A 22,746-nucleotide genomic window follows, 5' to 3' on the forward strand; every position below is an offset into this window, starting at 1 on the left:
TAGTAGTAGTAGTAGCTGGAGTAGTAGTAGTAGTAGTAGTAGTAGTAGCTGGAGTAGTAGTAGTAGTAGTAGTAGCTGGAGTAGTAGTAGTGGTAGTGGTGGTGGCGGTGGTTGGGGGGATAATTGGGGGTAAACCTGAACAAGAGACGCTGAGGTCACTGTCACTGCCGGTGGACGTGTAAGTGATGAAGCCTGGAGGGTTGCTGGTAATTTGGCTGTTGATCCAGGCCTGATACTGGGACACTCTAGAATAGACTCCAGGGAAATTTGGCAAAGCACAATCTTTTCCAAAACTGACAATTCCTGACTGAATCCAGCGGCTGTTCTGCTTGCTCACCATTGGACCTCCAGAGTCGCCCTTTAGGATGAGATGTTGTCAGGAGGGTGTTAGATAAAAGGATCAGCTGGACAACACCAGGACAGGTAGAGATGCTCACCTGGCAGGAGTCCTTCCCTCCCTCAGTAAAGCCGGCACAGATCATGTTGTCAGTGATGGTGCTCACTCCATAGCTACATTTACACCGTCTGTTTCCCACAACCGGCACCTCCACCTCCATCAGGTTTTGAGGAGAAGGAAGAGGCACTGAGGAGACACAAACCCACATTCTCATTCTCATTCTCATTAAATGTGAAGGATAAAAAATGAACCCAAAGGACTGGTAAAATGTCCAGCGTTGCACAGTCCTGGACCAGCCGATGTTGGTCCATTACTTGTTTCAATCAGGTAAATGACTTTTTCCTATAAGCTTTAGTAGCATCTTTACAAGGTCTTTAGCTTTGGTTCTGGGGTCCATTCATGTATTTTTCATCAGAACCCGTTCATCTCTGACAACAGAACCCATCTCCTTCCTGAAACTTTGATTGTGGTACCTTTTCATACTCTTTATATTTGTACATAGATAACAGCTTAAAGAGATGGACGAAGAGCCTTAAGGCATCTGGATATCGGACCCATACATGAACCAGACTGGTGGAGGTCCAAAGTTCTCCACTTGAGATTTTGGCTGGCCCGTGTTGTTATAAATCAACCTTTTAGTTTCAGTGAGGTACACAAAGCCCTCAAACCTTTAAACACCTCAACATCTCCAGGACCTGACAATCTGGAGCCCTATTTCCTAAGACCAGCAGCTGACTTTATAGACTCACCTTTTCAACCTTATTCTGGCCACAAATGAAATTCCATCAATTTGGAAATCAGCTTTTGGTCTACCACTGTTAGAAGGTGGCGACCCAACACTATTGAACAATTATAGACCAATATCTAACTCTCATCACAGACGCTCACCATCACTAGAGGAGTACCACAAGGGTCAGTACTCGGACCTCTACTATTCATTCTGTACATCAATAACATAAATACAGATACACATTTCTATGCTGATGACATGATTATTTACAGCTCAGCACCCTCATCCATTCAAGCCATCACTCAGTTACAGTCAGCTTTGGACACGATTTAAAATAATCTCTTTAATCTAAAACCCACACTAAACTCAGAATTCATGCTGTTCTCAAACACCAAATCCCATTTCAAATCATCACCTTTCAGCGAATTCAAACAGAATCAGTTAAACAATACAAACATCCCAGATTGGATTGATATTACACTTTCATTTGCACAACATATTAAACTGTTTGTAAATCGACTTAGAGTCAGAATGGGATTCTTTTTTTAAATCAGGGCTTGTCTGTCAGTCAGCTCTGCTTCTGCTTGTTTTTATGTGGTCTTACCCACGGTCTCCGCTGCTTATTTTATGAGCATGTCCAGCTTAGCTAGAACTTCTGTGGTTCTGTTGTGTGACCCACCATTGAAGCCCACGTTGCCCCAGCCGGTGACCCAGGAGTCAACGCCGCTGTAGAAGGTGCTGTTTGAGGCGGCCAGGCAGACGGGCGAGATGTGGGCAGAGAACGTTACGGCTGAGGAGAGCTTCATCAGGGCGATGTCGTTGTTCAGGGTTGAGAGGCTGTAACTAGGATGAACGATGACCTGCGCCACGGTCCTAACGACTTCGTTTGGGTTGGACCCCTGCTGACTCTGACGACCCAGATACACCCTCAGCTGGTTTGCGCTGATGCTAAAATTATCAGAGGACACAGAACACTTTAAACCTTCCAGAAATGTTCAGATACAGCTCGCTACACCAATTACTAATTGTCTTTAAAACAATTTCAGTATGAAGCTTCTTTCATCAAAAGGCTTCTCATATTTGATCTATCTTGTGTTTGAATCGGTTGTCCTGTTCACCAAACTGACTGATCTGGCCTCCGCTCACCTGGCCATGCAGTGCGCAGCCGTCAGCACCCACTCGTCAGTAATCAGAGATCCTCCACAGAAGTGGGATGAGGAGCCGCCTGAGCTTATCCGGTGCAGACTGACCTGCCAGGGCCAGCTGCCATCAGGCGCCGACTGTCCTCCAACAATCCTGGTGTTAAGTCTTGGCTTCCCACAGACTGAGGAGACATGGACCTTTAAATCTCTTGTCATGTCCTATAGATACATCATGTTGTATTTCCAGGAATTGACAAAAATATTAACAATATGAAAATATAAGTTTCATTTAAGAAAACTGACTCACCGGATAGCTGCGACTCAGATACTGAAATAACAGAAAACAAAGTATTAAAGATAGAAATGTGATCATTGGCAGCAGGTTAAGCGTTATTCAGCTGTGGTAAATTATTACCCTTCTCATTCCTGAACATAGTTCCCATTATGTTTATATTTCATTAGTTGAAGACAGGAACATGAAACCTTGGACATAAAGACTGGACAGGGCCGACAAATGTTAGGCAAAGGGCGTTGGCCGGGGAGAAGAATGGAGGCGATGGTCTAGAGATCAGTTCAGTCTATTTATATAGCACCAATTCATAATACACATCATCTCAAGGCTCTTTCCAAAGTCAGACTCCATCAGATCCTCCAGGTTGGTGAGAAAGTTTCCTCTCTAAGGAAACCCAGCAGGTTGCATCAAGTCTCTCCAAGCAGCATTCACTCCTCCTGAAAGAGCGTAGAGCCACAGTGGACAGTCGTCTGCATTGTTGATGGCTTTGCAGCAATCCCTCATACTGAGCATGCATGAAGCGACAGTGGAGAGGAAAACTCCCCTTTAACAGGGAGGAGAACCTCCAGCAGAACCAGAACCAGGCTCAGTGTGAATGCTCATCTTCGCAGCAATCCCTCATACTGAGCATGCAGGTCAGCAGCCAGGTCTACGCCCAACAGGGAAAGAAATCCAGGAGATGTGATCCTGGTCGTAACAAGACAGCCAGACAGGAAAAGAGCGCTGGAGCATCTGCAGGCTACGGCTTCAAAGATCTGCCGCCATCTGTGTGCTGCAGGTTTATGAAGGCCGGCGGTTCTCATCACGGTCTGTGGGAGGCGGCGCTCAGGTAGGTTTATGAAGCTGAAGAGCAAGAAGTGGGAGAGGTGTGGATGTCTGCAGGCAGCAGAAACAGAACACCTCCATCCATGTTTGTAGTCAGAGGATGAGTGCTGGGCTTTCCTCGGACACCATCCCAGTCTGGACCAGTTTGCTGGCGAGTCACGTTCCCTCAGACCAGTTTTACTGCTTTAGTACAAAGAAATGTAAACAGGCGTTCTGCCCACACCGTTTTAGTCTTTATCAACGCTGACATGAAACATAGTGAACATGCTGTACATATCTCTGTTTGTGTCTATGTTGTAATCGTTTGATGGTCAGGAGGCTTTCTCTGTCCGTCTGTACAAACTGCTCCCACACAGCAAAATGTCGTCTTTTAAAGCAGGAAAATTAAAGGGACTGTCGCTTTAAGGGATAATTCAGGTTAAAGCTCAACACATTTTCCAGATTACAGAACTTTTCTTTTGTTGAGGTGATAAAATGTTTGTGGCCAGGAAGTTTCCTGCTTCATAAGAGCCGAAGGGCATAAGGCCAAGAAGAGCAGGCAACGCCCCCAGCAGCATCAGGCACCATCAGCTGGTTCTGCCCAGATGGGTCTACAACGAGCTACCAGAACAGAACCAGAACAGGTCCAGCCCAGACCTGCAGATCCAGTATTTATCCTACCTCTGACAGTTTTATCTCAGGTCAGTCATGATGAGGCATCTCAGGAAACAAACAACTAGTTACCTTGTTTCTGAGCTCTAAGTTAGCAGATCATTGGTTTCACAACCAGAAACTGGACACAACCTTAGGTATAAGTTTCAACATAGGAGGTATAAAAATAACCAGCATTCATCAACCCATTTTCCATCCCTACTCATTCCCAACCACAGCAGAGTTAGAGTTTGTAAAAGTACACCTCAGCAGCTTTAATTTACTGCATTCATGCGGTTCTTCAGCACATTTTTAACTCTTTTACAGACATTTCTTATCACTGCTGTTGAGAAAATGTTCAGCTATACATTAAGTCCTGTGAGGTTTCTAAGCTGCACATCTTTAAAATGTTCAGATTGTTAAAACATGCTCACACAGCTTCATTAGGCTTAAGGAACCCCGGGGACATGAAGCCAAAAAACACCTTATATCCTTTAAAATGTCACAAATCAATACAGACACAATGAACAGATTATATATAGCACATAAAACAAAAATATAAATGACTTAATGATAGACTGGAGCCAACAAAAAAACGGTCTTAGCTGCAGGTTGTGCAGTTAGGATGAAATTAAAGTGAAATCCTCTTTTCTAACCCTGCCTTGTCAGATAATTCAGCTCTTTTCCTCTTCAGTTTTAAGACTTTTAGGGTAAAGCAGCACCAAAAGTTAAAATCCTTGAAATTAGTTTAGGAAATGTGAATCTATGTCTGAGCAGAGGCTCTCACCTTGTGTCAGCATCGCCAGCAGCGCCGTCACACAGATCGCCTGGAAGACAAACATCACTGCAGGTTCCCGTCAGCGGCACAAATGACCCGACCTCCTCCCCCCCGCTGCTCTAAGAGCTACCTGTGCAAGGACACGCCCACACCTCACCTGTCACCTCACTGACTCACTTACCTGCTCTCCTTCAGCACACGCACAAAGGAAAGTTATCACACCCCCAGAAGCTGCTGTCACTCATCTTATCTCCGTCATCTCTACTGACAGGGAGGCCCTAGAGAGCAGCGAAGGCACTTTAAATTCACGGTTTCTAATCATTTCTCATATTTTACTTTAGTTTTCATTGCCTTTGATGTTCTTTATGAACAACAGGGACTGCGGTGATCTTTGCTGGGCACATTTATAATCACAGCAGAGGATCTGAAATGGAAATGAATCGTATGGACGTCTGTTGGAGGTCTCTGTGTTTTCCTGTTTCATTTCAGAACCGGACCGTAAAGAACCCAGTCAGCATTCTCGCTGAGCTGGTGAACAATGTGGCGATGACGTCACAATCTGCCATCAAATGACAAAACAGCAGCTCTTCAGCACGTTGCTCCAGGCCTGGTCAGTCCGAGCAGAACCAGGGCTGCGTGTTTCTGGGCAGCCAGTCGGGTCCAGCTCTCTCTCTCCTCTGCATCTCCCCATCAGAGCGTCGCTGACATTAGATAGCTGTCAGAGCAAAAGGATTTTATTGCTACTAATCCTTTGGTTTCTTTGTCAATGTGAAGAACCTTCTCGGCATGCCTGGAACCGTGTTTCCTTTTAGGTCCATTACAACAGGAGGATTAGCTGGTCGCTGTTATTCTCATCAGGAAAAAGCTCCTTATTGTTATTTTCTGCACAACTAAAGAGAGAAAAGGAAGGAGAATATCAGATGACATGATTATCAAACTGGGTTTCCTGGAGGATTCTGGTCACTAAAACTGTCCAGATGCCGGTAAACGTCTCCATGCAGGAACACAATATCCTCTGACAGAGGTCTCACTCAGACACATATTCCTGGGATCAAATGTTGGACCAGGGGAGCAGATTTCTGCACTGTTCTAACACCAAGTCCAGCTCTGGTGCCGCGGCTGTACATGGAAAGGATCCCAATGAAATCCATCTTGCGGATTTTAAACAGAAAGATGTTTCTTTATGTTTCTAAAATAATATGTAAATTTTAAATAATCTCTTATATAAACAGTAATTAGGCCTTAATTGAAGGCCTGACTGGAAACAACTGCAGTTTGTTCTAATAAAGGCGGCAGACAGAGAGACGGGAAAATCTGACCGGGCGACATTCCTAAACGTTTGATCGTCTGAAACTGTCTGACACTAAATAAACTTTAAATCGGAGCATGTTCCTCACAAACTTTATGGACTTCTCCTAAAACAAATTTCTGACATGAAGCTTCAGACAAATGGATATAAACGTCAGAATCTAGATATTTAAAGCCACGTATAAAGTTAGAATAATCTGAATCTTTTTGTTCCCTGACAATCTGGGAGGAGTTTCCAGAAACAGTTTTAACTCTCATCATCTCATCAGTATCTGGTAGAACCGCCTTTAACTCGTCCGGTTTGGGTCCAACGTTCTCACGTCAGTCTGCTGTAACTTTGGTCCATTCCTCCATCAGAACCTCTGCAGCTGGATGCGCTCTGCAGGCCTTCTGGCTCCCAAGTCTGGGTCTGAGATCAGAACTTTGTTCTGGGCGCTCTAGAACTTTGTCCTCTCTGTAACCCAGCTGGTGGTCGGCTGAGGAAGGTTCTGGAGACGCCAGGAGTTGCTTCTCTGCAGATAACGGACCTTCCTCCTGCAGCAGCCACCTCCGGGCCTGACAGCAGGGCTGCGGTTCTGATGGTTCCGTTCAGACGGTGCGGTGGTCCCGTCCAGACGCTGCGGTTCTGATGGACGTCTAGACGCTGGGGTTCTGATGGACGTCCTGTCCAGATGCTGCGGTTCCGTCAGACCCGAGGCCATGGGTCCAGTAAGGAAGCTCTGGCCTCTTCCTGTCTGAGTGGCCATGCTGGTCCAGGACCAGGACTCTACCTGCTCATCTTCACAAAGTCTTTGGTTCTGGTTCTGGGGTTGATTCACACCAGAACCCGTTCGTCTCTTGGGACAGAACCCGTCTACGTTCCCATGGTGTTTAAACGTGGATCTTATAATTTCTACAGGAGAACGTGGAACCTTCTGGCATCTGGAAACCAGACCTCCTGGTGAAGGTCCAGCCTTCTCTTCCTGAGGCCTTGGCTGATTTCACAAGGAGTCAAAGTATTTAGATGTTGCCTTAAAATACTTCTATCGCTGTTACTCCAGTTAACTCAGCTGCTGTGAATTAACCAATCAGAAGCTTCTGAACCCTGACATCATCATCTGGGCTTAATCATGTGCTATTACGCATGTTTTAAGTTATTTAATGTGAGGATGTCTCTGCTGTGTGAAATTCCTTTTGGTTCCTCCCCCATGGTACATGTTCATAATTCAATATGAGAAAATATACACGTGTTATAACAAATGAGAAAATATACACGTATTATTACATACTGAGAAAATATACATGTGTTATTACATACTGAGAAAATATACACGTATTATTACATACTGAGAAAATATACACGTGTTATTACAAATGAGAAAATATACACGTATTATTACATACTGAGAAAATATACACGTGTTATTACAAATGAGAAAATATACACGTGTTATTACACACTGAGAAAATATACACGCGTTATTACAAATGAGAAAATATACATGTATTATTACATACTGAGAAAATATACACGTGTTATTACAAATGAGAAAATATACATGTATTATTACATACTGAGAAAATATACACGTGTTATTACAAATGAGAACATATACATGTATTATTACATACTGAGAAAATATACACATGTGATTACAAATGTGAAAATATACACATAATATTACACACTGAGAAAATATACACGCATTATTACAAATGAGAAAATATACATGTATTATTACAAATGAGAAAATATACACGTATTATTACATACTGAGAAAATAAGCACGTGTTATTACAAATGAGAAAATATACATGTATTATTACATACTGAGAAAATATACACATGTGATTACAAATGAGAAAATATACACATGGTATTACAAATGAGAAAATATACACGTGTTATTATATACTGAGAAAGTAAATATTATAGGCCTGTTTGATGTATTATAGAGCTGATTGCAGAAAAGAGGCTTAAATCATCCCGCTGACATCAGACACTTAGATCCCGTCTCACTCACACAGATCAAAGTTAGCACACTCCAGAAGCTGCCGTCGCTCAGTGTATCTCAGTCCGCAAAGATGCATCTCTACTGACAGGGAGGCTCTAGAGAGCAGAGAAGGCACTTTAAGTTCACGGTTTCTAAACGTTTAAGAATTTCTCATACTTTAATTTTAAGTAATAGCGTTTTGTGGTTGCCATATTATGTCTGCTGAGGCGATATTCAGGAGAGATCTGTACACTCTCTGACTCAAACAACTAAACCATTCAAGCGTTACCGCTCTGTTCATACGAAAACAAGATGGCCGCATCGCATGCGTCTAGATTGAGTGATTTGACGCCATTTGAGGAATCTAGCGGCAACGTCAACGTGTGATTCAGCTCCCAACGCAGCATCTATGCATCCAGTGAACCAGCAACGACCAGCGGAGTAGAGAAGAGAACGAGGCTGAGTAACCCTGACCCAGTAGATCGGGTCGGTCTTGGACCACGCTGAGCTGTTTCTGCGTTGCAGGACGCGCTGCTGGCTCTGACAGGAGCTGCATCAGTTCTCGCCATCTTCTGATAGCGCCGGGGAACTGCAGACAGACGTGGGGTCTGGTGCAAAGTTCTGCTCAGGCTCAAAAAGGACTAAAAAAACTTTATCAGGACAAACGCTTGGTGTGTTATTTACAGATAAATGTGTTTTATTTGTTTTTTTATAGTCAGAAAATTTGACTACACTGCAAAACCGGATCTAAAAATAAGTCAAATATTCTTAAAGTTTGTGTATTTATACTTGATTTGAGCAGGTAAAGATAATTTGCCAAAGGAATGATTATTTTGTCTCCTAAAATAAGATAATCAGGTATACTGCACTTGAAATAAGATGATGGAGATGAATTGTTCCTGTTTTAAGTCCAAAAATCTTATTCTATTGGCAAATCATCTTATTTACCTGCTAAAATCAAGGACAAATACACTAATTTTAAGAAGATTTTACATATTTCTAGTTCTGTTTTTGCAGTGTAGGCCCTTTTAAATCCAGTGAGGGAGGAGAGCAGTCAGTGGTCGTGAAGATCTGGTTTTAGTCCATAAAACAAGACTGAAAAATCGCCTCTAAACGTGGGCTTCCTCCTCTTCACAATAAAACTCCTGAAGACATTCACTAATGTCTGTTTTCCAGGGTTCTGATAACCTTCACCAACCAGAAATGGACTCAGCAGCAGAGAAGAAAGCGTGTTTCTTCTTTTGGCTTATTCTGTTTTATTCAATGAATTATAATCATGTTCTCCAATGTTCGTTTTTAGTTTATAACCTGTGTATTTTATATACAGGTTATTTTGGGCGGTTCGAGCTAACAATAGTTTCCTGACCTCAAATACTGCAGAAACAGATCAGGTGCCAGCAGTTTACTGTAAGGAAGCAAATATTTCTCAAAACTGGTTTTCTTACTGCTCATACCCTGGATGGAGAGCAAAACATTCTTTCAAAACAAAAGGCTGAATCTAAAAAGGTCCAGCGATGTTAAATGAAACCAGGCGTGGGTCAGCAGGGAAGACTAATCTCTAATCTCAGCGTGTCAATTTTATTCTGTAAAGATTAAACACAAGTGGAATAACTCAATGCTGCTTTTTCTGTCAGGTTGTCAGCCAACAAACATTTGTTGACTGTGTTTTATATAAAATGGAAATACCCAGATCTGCTGTGGGAAGGCAGATCTGGGTATTTCACAGTCCTGACAGCTGGACAAACTGGTCCGACGGCATTTCTTCAAAGATGACATGTTCATTGTTTCACAGCAGATGTTGTCAAGCTGTTCATACAGTTTTCAGCTTGCATGTAAAGTTATGAAAATAGAGTCAGCTGGAGGCTGATTTAGAGAGAGGGACATACTCTGGACCCGACATTGTTTAAATTAAAGTAGGGCTGGATGAAATAGGAAATAGAAACCTCGATAAAATAGAAATCATGTTGATCGATATCAATAATCATCAAAAAAATTGAAAGCATGGATTTTAAGTGCAGCTCTGGCCATTTTATGCTGTTGCTTAATGACCTATTTTTAAATAAAAAACACTGACTTCACACAAAACCTTTAATCAACCAGTTTTTTTTTTTTTTTTACCAAACTGTAGGTCTTAAAAAAGAAAAACATGTGCTCTGAACTCTGAAACTTTTAGTGACTATGATTTTAATCTAGAATGGAAAAGGAAGGAAAACTCTTATCTTGAACTCTTAATTTAATTTTTTTTCTATTGAAACACACAGTATATCTTTATTGAATTATCATTCAGCCCTAAATTAAAGTATATTTTATCTGGATCTAATCACCAGGACAAATCCAAGAAAAGATTATAGGAAAACTGGTAAGGGCTGGCTGTCACTAAATACATGTCCTATTAAATAATGCCACATGTTTTTCAGTGATAGTGTTAAGGCATTGGTTGTTTGTACCTGTAATACTTTTTTGATAGTTTTTTTTATATCTCTCTCTGCAGGTGTAGAAGCAGACTCTGGAAATGTTATTTTGCTCTTTCCTTTTCTTCTTCTATATTTTTCGTCCCCTTTTAGCATTTTAGTCTCATATTTTTCTCTTCCTTTCTTTTCTTTTACCTTCCCATTACTTTGTCAATTGAACTTGAAATGATCCACAAATAATATCCAATAAATGTTCTGTATATCAAGAGGAGCACTATGGTGAAAGCAGGCTCCATTTGTGAAAGTAAAATCTGTTGAGCTCTCTCTGGCATTAAGACATATTTGATCCAAACATGGTTGTAGCCAATCAGAGTGAAGTCAACCAGGTAGAGCTGCATATCATTACCGCAATCAACCCTTTTACTGAGGAGGGACATTTGGCCTGACTTTCTATGTTAGATGGTAATATTGGATGATCTGCCTCCCCTGATGATGTCACAGCTAACAGAACGCCAGACCAGGTGTACCTTCTATGAAGAGAAACATGACAGAGAACAAAAAGTTAAAAGCTGAAATAACAACAAACAATGCAGATTGGAGAGCAGTAGGAGAACTCAGCAGAGTGACAAAAATAGACCCTGATGTCCTCCAGCAGCCTAAGCCTATAGCAGCATAACTATAGAGGTAGCTCAGGGTAACATGAGCCACTCTGACTAGAAGCTTTGTCACAAAGGAAAGTTTTAAGCCTAGTATTAAATGTAGACGGGGTGTCTGCCTCATGGACCCATTCTACTTTTAGAAACTCTAGGAACCACCAGCAGACCTGCAGTCTGAGAGCAAAGTGCAGTTTAGAAGATTTATTGTGAAGAAATAATAGCAGGGACATAGAGATGAAAACCTCTGAGTGGAAATACAACTGCACATGGCTACTGTATGAAAATCACCCTGCGGTACCACTGAACATCCCATAGGGGTCACTCTAACATCACAAATTAATTATCAATTAAATCAGTGGATGTCCGCATTACAAAAAATACTAGAAATGGTGAAATGAACAGTAATATCACATCACTTATATTCACAACATACTTGACAGAAATCACAGTCTAAGTATGGATGGCTGTTCCCAGAGCCCGAGTGTAGCGCCGCCTCAGCAAATAAAAATGAGGATAAACTACACCACTCGGGTCGGTAACTAGAACTAAACACAATTTCAGGCAAGAAACTAAACTTAAAAAGTGTAAGAACACACAAGCACATTCACACAAGGCAAAGGATTAACAAATCTTGGCAGCTCCTGCACTGTAGAGACCAGTCTTACAGCTCTGACTCCCGCTGAAAATAGAAAGTGATTAAAACTAGGGGGACACTAATGATGTCTTTATGACAAGTCTAAATAGTTTTATAGTAACTATTGTCAACAGAAGACATTAAGCTAACAATGACTGTTATTAAAGCAACACTTAATGACATCTGTGAAACTAGTCCTACTTGTCCAACTTTACTTCAGGTGAGGGAAAATATTAATGACAATTAAAATGGTTTCATTACAGTCATAGTTAAGACCAATCACATATGACAGTGTAATGTAATGTTAACATATGCATCTAAATAACTTTTTTAAGGTTTATAAATAGACCTGCTATGATATATTTATGATGGCATTTTTGTCTTTGTTAATGTCAAGTTGTCTCAACAAAAGCATTTTTGTCCCTGTAATAACAGCTGAAGCTGTCATAACAGACAGCTTAGACAATGTCAACTTTGCATTTAACGTGTCTTACCAAATGACGCTTAATGACTTAATGACTTAATGACAACAGTCATAAACCTTCAGAAAGACTCGTTCATGTTCATGAAATGGTAAATGGTTTGTATCGTTTTGTAAAGTCCAATGACACCAAAGCGTATACACCCTTTCAATGCTGTTTACATCTCAAGTGCTGCTATGTTGATGGTGATTGTTCAGTGTGCAGGATTTTAATCAGCTGTGCATTAATTACAAATGGCTACCTCAACAGTTAATCCATTTTTACTGACTTTTATTTTCATCTGTTTTCTATTTTATTTAAGTAGTAGTAGTATTTCTAGTAGTGTTATTAAACAGATCAATTGTTGTAACAGGAAATTATTGGTTTAATAAATTCCGCCTAACTTAATAGTGGTGGTCTGTGATTATTTTGAATTGGTAATTGAAAGGTCTCTAAGACTAATCAAAAGATCTCCTTTTGGAATAATAATTGAATATATACTGAGACATATCCATTTGCTTGTGGTTAATGACTAATGATTAAACCTCTAATTGCCATTGTAATTAAGGTTATTAACATTACTGGGCAGGCATAACTCAGCTCCACAACTGGTTAGACAACTCTCTCCCAGGTTAAACAGCGTTAAACATTTTAATTAATAAGCCAACTGTTAGTAATAATCATTAAAGGCTGATAATCCTTGATCACAGCTAGCTTCTACCCTGCCTAGCTACCCAGAGCTTTGGATCAGTCAGTCAGTGATCTGAATCACTCAGACAGAACCGTTGGGATCAACCATTAGAGCCAGTGGAAGGTCAGTGGCTTTTTTCAGTGTTTCACAATCTCCACTGAAATGTTCTCGGCCACTAACCTGCTCTTTACCCCACAGTGATTCCAGTTCAAGCTCCAGTCAGTTTCTGTTCCAGCAACACCAGTTCATTTATAATAAACATTCAGAAACGTCGGCTGAATTATGGGGTCTCCAGATTCTGTAGTGCTTCTGGTAATAGGGGCTGCTCCAGCCCCGAGCAGAGAACTTCGTCTCATTCTTCTGGAGGTTTTAGAAGGGGAACCTAATCAGTATTCTTCATTCCTGACTCGGTGTGAGACTCACTTCCAGCTGCAACCATCTTCGTTCCCATCTGAACGAGCTATGGTAGCTTTAGTCATTCCACTGTTATCCGGCAAAGCTAAGAATTGACTCAGACCCTAACCCAGGTCTGAGTCCATCACTACTCCCAGATTTCAGGCCTGGTGGTTTCTAGCTGAAGCTGCTGCTGAATCTGCTTCGTTCCTCTTTAGGTCCAAAGATAATAACTTCAGTTTTGTTTCTGTTTAGCTGGAGAAAGTTTGGCACCTCCATGTATTGATTAGATCTAAGCATCCGTTCAGTACATGGATGGTTCAGATTCACCTAATGATGTGTATCATCTGCATAGTTAAGGTAACTAATGTGATTACTTGTTATAACCTCAGCTAGAGGAGCATATAGATATTGAATAGAAAGGGTCCCAGGATTGAACCTTGGGGAACCCCACATGTGATTTGTCTGCTCTTATGAGAAGTTACCTACTGACACAAGAAATCCCAGGGACAGATCTAATGTTTGATAAAGCCAGTTTATATGACTCGGTGGTTAATATTGTCTCTGTAGCTGGTTGTATCTGACAATTTATGGCTTTGTAGAATGATTGTTTATTCCTGTTTGTTATGCTTTTAGCTTTGTTCTTCCTGCCACATGTTATCACAGATATTTTACAGCTCTCTCCCATCAGGCGTCCGAGCTTATTCTGGAAATCGTGATAAAGTTACCACTGGGAATGTGCATCACAGTGAAGTGATCTGAAGGTCCTGAACACGAACATGTTCATCGTCCTTGATGTGTGGAGGAGATAGACAAGGAGGTCGGGGCGCCTGCCGATTTTAGAAGATCTGCTGTAGATGTCAGCTGTAAGCCAATCGTAAAAAACGTTTTCATGTTGTAGACTAAACGTCTGTAGTACAGATGAAGTCTCTTTCTTTGTCATCTTTCTCTTGGCTGGTTTGATCTGCACCGTACTTATCTTTTATGCACTTGCTGTACTTTAAGAACAACGCTGCTGGGGTGTAGAATAGAACAAGTTAGCCTATTTAGGGCAGGAGGCACTTCAAATTAGCTGGATTGGAGGTGAAAGGTCTGCAGTCTTATTTTTACTGAACAATATGATGTTATTAATTTTAGAGACATAGCAGCAGGTGACTCCTGAACCACCATCGCTTCAAGCTACAGAGTAGGCATCTCAACTGTGGCAGACAGAGACGATAAGACCCGCCTTCTGTCACTTCTTAATCAATTAAGTTGATGGATGACATATCAAACCCTTATCAACCTCCCCCCTCCCCCACTTCCGCCACCCCCTGCCACTCAGCCCCTCCCTTACCCATATTCAATTATTATCATTATTAATATATTAATTATTATTATTAATTTCAGTATTACTTTTATTATCGTGATTATTTTATTATGTCTAATTATGTAATTCATTCTAATTTATTTTATTCATTTGTACACATTTAATTATTTAATTTATCTTATACACACTCAGTCTTGATGACCCATCAGTCTCTACGTAAACTTTGGAAATTCCATTCAAACCTCTCGTACTAGTTGCTCTGTTTAACCTCTGATACTTTGAGAAGAGAGCTTTTCATCCACAGCACCACTTGATTTAGTCCATTTTTTTTGCCAATGGAGAATCAAAAATCTCCGTACCTTTTTCAGGTCGACCCTGTGGTGCTGTAAACCATTACTCCTTCATGCCCAAATTCAAAAGGTTCCTCCACTTGATCACTGCAACTGTCAAATCCGGGTCATGGCTGACCAAATTGTTGATATTAACATGGGTCTGCTCCTGCTTATTTCTGAAGGCCCGTCTTACCCCGGTTTAAGATTTGGCAGTAAAGGAGAAACAATGATCAGAGGCAAACATTTAAAATATGCATATTTATTTCATTTGGAATTCTAAAGGAGCCACAAAAGTTACGTTACTATTTTGCCGTATTCAGTATTTAGTCGGCCTCCTACCCCATGGTGCTGTAAGCGATTCTGTCTGCTTTACATTACCCTGAAGACATCTTTTAAAAGACTGACTGCCCCTCCTGAATCGTCCTCTAGAGTCACGGACTCTGATGGGTATCAGAAAATATGTTACTCTGGACTGGAGTGACAACACCATCGCTTCTTTATCAGCAATGTCTCTGATCCTTCAAAATATGCAACAGTCTATTAAAGGCCTTTCTGTCAAACTTAGAATAGCAGCAGTCTTCAAAACACAACTGAACAGCAACAATGCCCACATTGATGATTATAAAGTTAATAACTTATACAGTTAGTATTCGCCATGATAACTGATGTGCTACTGCTTTGTGAAACTGAGTCAAGGCCAAATTGAGCCAGGATATCTGGAAAATCCCGGTTTAATCCATTATCTTAGTTTTGGGAAACTAAGCTAAACCTCAGCTCTCTTAAAACAAAACAACATTTTTACCTTCAAGCGGTAGCAAAAATACAGCTACCAACCAAATAGCAGCTCATACATATATATAGAGTTCAAATGACAGTGAAACATGTAACTTAAAGTAAAATCCATGTAACGTGAAATCTAAACAGGCAACAAGAAAAATATATTTGCACACATAAAGCTTACAACACTACAAAAGCCTAGTTATAACAGTCAGAAATATTCATCAAAACGAAAAAAATAAAAGAAAGCTGGAACTGCACCAATACCTGCAACTAAACTGAACAACAGGAGAAAATCAAATAAAATGCTTCTGGCTACAACAGTTGCTAATCAACCCAAAAAGCAGCAACAGTAGATTGTAGTGGAGGCTTCAGATATTAAAGCCTAAATAGTCTCAGTGTGTGGAGCAGTCGTGCTTTCAGTATACTTGCTGCTCATCTCCTGATTGTCTGATGCTTTACAAGAACAGAGTGAAGCCAGAAACTTATTCAGGAAGCTTTTCCGACTTAACAAATACAACGTTGTGTCTGCAAGGGGACTGAGAAAAAGACAAACTGCAAACAGAAAATAAAAAATTATGTTGATGTTCCGTAACAGGAGGAAACTAATAATGGGCAGGAAAAGCAGAGAGTAAATTAGCAGCACCACAACCTGAATGGCTGCGATGCGTCGTTTTTCTTCTGCTGGGACACTGAGGGCTCCAGACAGAGCTTTAATGGTCCCAACCAAGAAGAAAATGAAGAATGGAAAGGGCAGAAGGAGAAAATATGGTATGATGATGAGAAACATCCGAGGATCAGTAGCCAGAAGCAGAATTAGGGGAATCATAAGAGGAAGAGTCCAGACCACAACACAGACCACCACGTATGTCTTGATGTTTCTCCTGAATCTGTACCACAGTGGCTTGGCGATGACCAAATACCTGTAATAACAGGTGGAGCTGTTTAGTCCATGAAGACTATCAGGTTCTGACTAACGGGATTATATGAGACAATAAAGAAGCTTAAAGGAAAACATAGTTACCTTTCCAAGGAGATACAGACCATGAATCCAACACTGGCCATTAAACCAAAAAATGTGATGCAATCGCCGATTCCAGGAAAAAAATAACCTATAATTCTGCCACAAAACTGAATGAGATCAGAAAAGAGAAGGTTGATGACGTAGACTGGGACACCCTGATCCTTTTTCACCTGCAACAAAGACAACAGAGAAAAAGTCACTAATGACACCAGAATATTATTAACATGTAAAATGTTTCCTGTTTCAAACATTTCCGTCATTTCTAGAGGCAGAAACAAAGTCAAACAGCTCATTCATCGTTGATCAGGTTTAAGTTATTTTATCTCACTTGTAGAAAAACTGCAACTATCACTATTAGAGTCAGGGGAAGACCAATGCCAATGCTGATCCAGTCCATCCATGTGTCGATTTGTTTAACTATATCAGAGACCCTGTTATAACCATGGTTTCTGTGAGTGGTGTTCATGCTCTCGCTGATGTTTAAGCTTTTATCAAAGCTGTTTTCCTCAGATGTCCAGTTGAAGTTTGTCTCTTCCATCCTTCAGTGTTGAACCAGAACTTTGAAGACAGCGGTGTCTGTAAACAGAAATGATGATGGTTGTGTAAATCTTAAAGGAAACATGGCTGATGGTTCTTCATGTTTAGCACGTAAATTCTACCAATCACTTTCCAACCTGAGAAAACCTAACGTGGCCTTTCAGTGTTTTATGGATATACTGGTTTGTGTCGACTAATGGCCACACCTGGCTCATTTTCACACTAAAATTCTTATTTGTATAGAAATATTAATCTGCCAGGTAAAAAAACATTTTTTAGAGAATTATTTAATTTGTAAATGGTGAGATTATAGATTATCACTGCATGTTTGTCATGTAAGAGAAACAAAGCATTCATTATCATCTAGACCTATTAGTTGTGGATAATAAAGATGTTTTACCACACATTGAAAATGTTTCAGCAGGTTTTCATCACCCAACACATCGTCTGATTACAACATCTACAAAAACCAGAACCATCTGCTTTCTGAATTCATCTCCCAAGCATACTTCCCTTCACCTCAACAGCAGAACAACAAACAGGCTTTAAATAAACAACATCACTTTATAAGTAATCACAGAAGTGTATAGTTTACCTTTTTCTGCAGCCAGAGGTCCTTTCTGGAGCGCTGACATCGATCTAACTGGTCGACTGTTCTGACATCAAATCAAGCTTTTTCCCTTTAGCAATTAGGAGTGTTGGTTAGAAGAAAGCGATAATGTAAAAGCTTTGAGGTTTATTCTAGTGGTTAATAGTTTAGTTTAATGCTTTTTGAAAGAAAGAAAGAAAAACAATCTTCTAATGAGTAAATCTTATGAATAAATTATGTTTCCTTGAGAATAATGGTTTGTTCAATTCTGTCACCATTTTTTTTCATGATAGAATTCTCAGTTGTTGATGTATTACTTTTCTGTTTGTCTTCAGCAGAAAAAAACTTCTAATTTGACCAAAACATGTTTTAGATGCTGTTTTGTAATGGTAGATATTATTTTACCTGTTCACAATCATGGCTCACCTGCAGTTGTCATCTCTACAGATCTGTGTGCAGGTCGGTCTGACCTCACAGATGTGGGTTACTTCTGCTCCATGGACTATGGCCATCTAAAAACACTCAAGAAACTTTGGATCTCAGTAAAAACAAGAATTTAGAATGGAGCAAAAAGATGTAGCAGGATTATAATATTCATCTTTATTGTCATTGCAACATTCATTCCAATGAAATTTGTTCTCTGCATTTAACCCACACCCTTGGGGAGCAGTGATCGTCCACTGTGCGCCGCCCAGGGACCCATCTGGGGTTGAGGGTCTTGCTCAGGGACCCAGAGTGGCAGCCTGTGAGAGTTGAACCCAGAACCTCCAGGACACATGCACAGTGCTCTAACCGTTAGCCCAGCACAACCCTAATATTTATGATATCCAGTAATGTGCAAGAAAACAGTATGTACAAGAGAAACTACCGCTGTAGGAAGACACGTTTTCTTCTTGGCTGTACTACTGAAGGAATCAGTAAAATGCATTTAGTAAATTATGACTAAAGATTAACGATTAAGGATTCCCTATTTCAGCGGATTATTTCTGCGCAAACGGTGCGGGAGGGAGTTTTTTTTCCGTATGATCCGTATTCACCAAAGTTTACGTAGAGTCTGATGGGTCATCAAGACTGAGTGTGTATAAGATAAATTAAATAATTAAATGTGTACAAATGAATAAAATCAATTGAATGAATTACATAATTAGACATAATAAAATAATCACGATAATAAAGGTAATAATGAAAATAATAATAATAATTAATATCATATTAATAATGATAATAATTTAATATGGTTAAGGGAGGGGCTGAGTGGTGGTGGTGGGGGGTCCGGAAGTGGGGGAGGGGGGTTGATAAGGGTTTGATATGTCATCCATCAACTCAATTAATTAAAATGTGACAGAAGGTGGGTTCTATCGTCTCTGCAGACATTGTGCCAGATGTGTCCAAGGCCATTTGGGACAGTCTGGCGGATTAATTTGCTGATTGGCAAGAGATTTCTCTGGGCTTCCCATAGAGGTGGGATTTACCCAACTGTGTGAGAGCAATAGAGAGGAAACATGTGATGATCCAGGCACATAATTAAGCTATTTTAGCTACAAGTGAACATGTTATGTTGTCCTTTTGGCGGCTCTGGAGCAAGGTTTCTTTTTAGGGTGGTGGATGTTTGCGCCCTTGGCCTGAACAGTGACGGGGGGGCCTTGCTACTTCCACCTTTGGAGACGCCCTGCCATAACAGAAGCTGCATGTCCCAGAAGATGCTCTTCTTCCAGGTGCCAATCACATGAAGCCCATGCCTCATGTTTTAATGAGAGAGAAGGCTTTCCCCCTTAGGTAACTTGTATTAATTTCACAGGATGCTCTACTGCGCTGGTTCCCAACCCTGGCCGTCAAGCACCCATTCTTATAAATTAGGTGTGTTGCAACAAGGAGACACCTAAAGCGTGCAGGACATGGAGGAGCAGGCTTGGGAACCAACACTCTACGGTGTATAGAGCGGACATATTTGCTTATTCTGGGGTCCTCTGAGTTTGACTCTGAACAGGAACAATCTCTGGTTTTCAAATAACATGCAGCATCATATCTTATAAAATGTTCATTTTCTGATGATATATATTATATTAATCTCTTTCATTTTTGAAAACTCTTTCTGAGAAAATTCAAAAAGATTCACATTGAGGTGAACTGTTCTTTTTGTAAAATCAGTGAAGAAAATGTATGTCATTTATTTTGGTCCTGTCCTTTCTCATGTACCTTTTAGCAAGGCATCTGCATGCTTATTTGCCAACACGTTCTTGACAACTTTTCCCTCACCTATGTGAATTTATTATTTGGATTCTTCAGTTATCCTACTAATAAGAAAGACAGATTTTATGTCATCAACGTCATTTTATTACTGGCAAAATTTCACATACATATATCTGAATTCTCCAGTCACAAGCCCTACTTCCTAATATTTAAAGAAGAGTTCAAACAATATTTTCCAACATTTCATTTAAAAATGACGACTAATCTGTGTATGCTCTATAACATTGTTGGGAACTAATTTATGTACGTATATCTGATGTGTAAACCTGGCAATGTTACTTGTTCCGTTGTTTCATGCAAGTAATACAGATATTGTTGTAATACCAACATTTCAATAAAAAGTACACCTGGCAAATAACGCTGATGTGACTCCAGTCCAGTAGGGGGCGGTACTGCGCCTTTAGCCTGGTTACCCACCGCCAGTAAACCACCTGCCGAAAAATGAACCTTCCCCGCAGACAGTAGACCAGATATATTAATTGAAATACAACAAACACTTTACAGAATAAATATGACGGGGCTAGAAGTACATTTTGTTTGGGTTCCGGCACATAACGAGATTAAAGAAAATGAAATGGCAGACAGGATGGCTAAAGAGAGTACCAATAAGGTAAGGATAGATATTAATGTTAGTTTTAGTATAACACAAATAAAGGTTATAATTAAACAAAAAAACAAAAGAGAGGTGGCAAAACTTATGGGAAGAAGAAAAGAAAGGAAGGTGGTTTTATAAAACCATAAAGAGAATTGGATAAATGAGAAGAACTGAAAGGAACAAGAGAGAAGAGATAATTATTATTTCACGACTTAGAATAGGACACACAGAATTGAATAGATCATTATTTTTGATAGGGAAACATCAGACAGGGAAATGTGACTGTGGGGAAGATGAGACAGTGGAACATGTTATTTTGAGTTTTAGGAAATATTTGATTCAGAGAAACAAGTTAATTAGGCAGTGGTGGGAAGTTACGAAGTACAAGTACTTCGTTACTGTACTTAAGTACAATTTCCGTGTATCTGTACTTTACTTAAGTAGATTTAATAATGGATACTTTCTACTTTTACTCCACTACATTTAACAGTAAGTATCTGTACTTTCTACTTCACTACATTTCTATACAGCGTTTCGTTACTCGTTACATCCAAGACGCATTTCGGTTTTTTGATTTGTTCGTTAGTTTGAAAGTATCCAATGGCGAGAGCAGAATCAGTCCGCTGAACCAATCCAAGGCGGGAAATAACCATTAGGCCCTCCCTCAAGAAGAGCAGCACAGTACGCAGGACCTGCAGAATCATTAACTCCCAGAATGGAGTTCAAGGATAGTCATCCTCTAGATGACCTGCCCCACCCATGGCCTTATTTAAAAGATTTCTTTGAAATAACTGGGTCAAAAAACGCTTCCTGGATATTCCAATGCCGCTTTTGCCTTCCCCGAAAGCATAAAATTCTGTCTTTCAAAAATTCACCATCAAATTTGAAAAAAACATATTGAGGTAAGTTAAGTTGCTAAACGCTATCGATGTTAAATTAATTTGTGTTAGTGAAGTTTTATGTAATCTTAGCAAGCTTTTTGTTGAACTCGACTGCAGTAAATAAATATGATAAATAAATATGATTACTGTATATTGTTATAAGCTAGCATGAACTTGCAAGTAACAGTGATTACTGCGGTCGTGATCACGTCTCCCGCCATGAATGTTACATATAAGTTGACGCTAAACTCCTTCACGTCCTGGTTATTAAATAAATGTTAACGCCATTAAAATAATCTCCATGTAACAGTTACAGTTAAAACTAAATACGATAGGTACACTTAATGACATTATATAAGCCGTTAGGTATTATGCTTGGCAAGTACTTTTACTTTTAATACTTAAGTAGTTTTAAAAGCTTGTACTTTCTTACTTTTACTTAAGTAAAATAATAATGTGGTACTTTGACTTTTACTTGAGTAAATTTTTGTCTGTGTATTTGTACTTTTACTTAAGTACATTGTGTGAGTACTTTCTCCACCACTGTAATTAGGAAACTTAGTAACATGAAAATGAAACTTGACATTGTTGATTTACTGCAAAGGGAATCAGGAAGCAGAGGGTATCATTATATTTGAGTTTTTGAAGCAGATTAAGTTGTATAACAGGATATAGATTTTTGTTTTGTGTCATGTGGTCCACACTCCTTACCATTTGGTAGTGGTAATGCTCACGTAACGTTTTTTGCCAACCGTCAATAAATTTCAACAAGAAGGAGAAGAAGAAGAAGAACCCTTCTAAAAGGGAAGAAGGAAATAATAGGAAAGATTTAGTATTAGAAATTCAGCACAGTTTATTTAGATTATACAGGGGTGGTATTGATATTTGGTTTTGTTGGGTACCACCAGCACATGAAGGGGTAAAAGGAAATGAAAAGCAAATTAGCAAAAAGGGCTTCAGAGGAGGCAATAACAATTACAATTCCTTTAGGGAAAGGGGAAGGAAAATCATTTATTAAGAGGAAAGAAATTGAAAAATGGCAAAAAAGGTGGAATGAAGATAAAAAAAGCAAGAAGATTATATAAAGTACAAAAGTCAGTATTAAATAGAAATATTACTGAGAGAAACCGA

At 39.9% G+C, this 22,746-nt stretch overlaps 3 protein-coding genes across 3 annotated transcripts; all 3 read right to left on the reverse strand.

Annotated features, from left to right (window-relative positions):
- Window positions 1-37: 37 nt before the first annotated feature.
- Window positions 38-2,205, reverse strand: LOC105919102 (prostasin; the record flags this gene model as incomplete). Its single annotated transcript, XM_036147997.1, has 4 exons — window positions 2,199-2,205; window positions 1,807-2,109; window positions 438-583; window positions 38-358 (listed from the first exon to the last, which is right to left on the reverse strand). Coding segments are annotated over exons 1-4 (777 nt in total), but the record flags the coding sequence as incomplete, so codon positions are not given.
- A 59-nt stretch (window positions 2,206-2,264) lies between these two features.
- On the reverse strand, window positions 2,265-5,023 carry LOC118566259 (serine protease 27-like). The gene is made up of 3 exons (XM_036147714.1): window positions 4,804-5,023; window positions 2,577-2,597; window positions 2,265-2,451 (listed from the first exon to the last, which is right to left on the reverse strand). Exons 1-3 carry the CDS (start codon window positions 4,856-4,858, stop codon window positions 2,270-2,272), a joined length of 258 nt encoding a protein of 85 aa, XP_036003607.1. The 5' UTR covers window positions 4,859-5,023; the 3' UTR covers window positions 2,265-2,269.
- Window positions 5,024-16,124: 11,101 nt separating this feature from the next.
- Window positions 16,125-17,301, reverse strand: LOC118566257 (G-protein coupled receptor 4-like). The gene is made up of 3 exons (XM_036147707.1): window positions 17,092-17,301; window positions 16,764-16,933; window positions 16,125-16,662 (listed from the first exon to the last, which is right to left on the reverse strand). The coding sequence occupies exons 1-3, from the start codon at window positions 17,299-17,301 to the stop codon at window positions 16,125-16,127; spliced, it is 918 nt and encodes a 305-aa protein (XP_036003600.1).
- Between the last annotated feature and the right edge of the window lie 5,445 nt (window positions 17,302-22,746).

The sequence above is a fragment of the Fundulus heteroclitus genome, chromosome 16 (genome assembly GCF_011125445.2).
Source record: "Fundulus heteroclitus isolate FHET01 chromosome 16, MU-UCD_Fhet_4.1, whole genome shotgun sequence".
Classification (NCBI taxonomy): Eukaryota; Metazoa; Chordata; class Actinopteri; order Cyprinodontiformes; family Fundulidae; genus Fundulus; species Fundulus heteroclitus.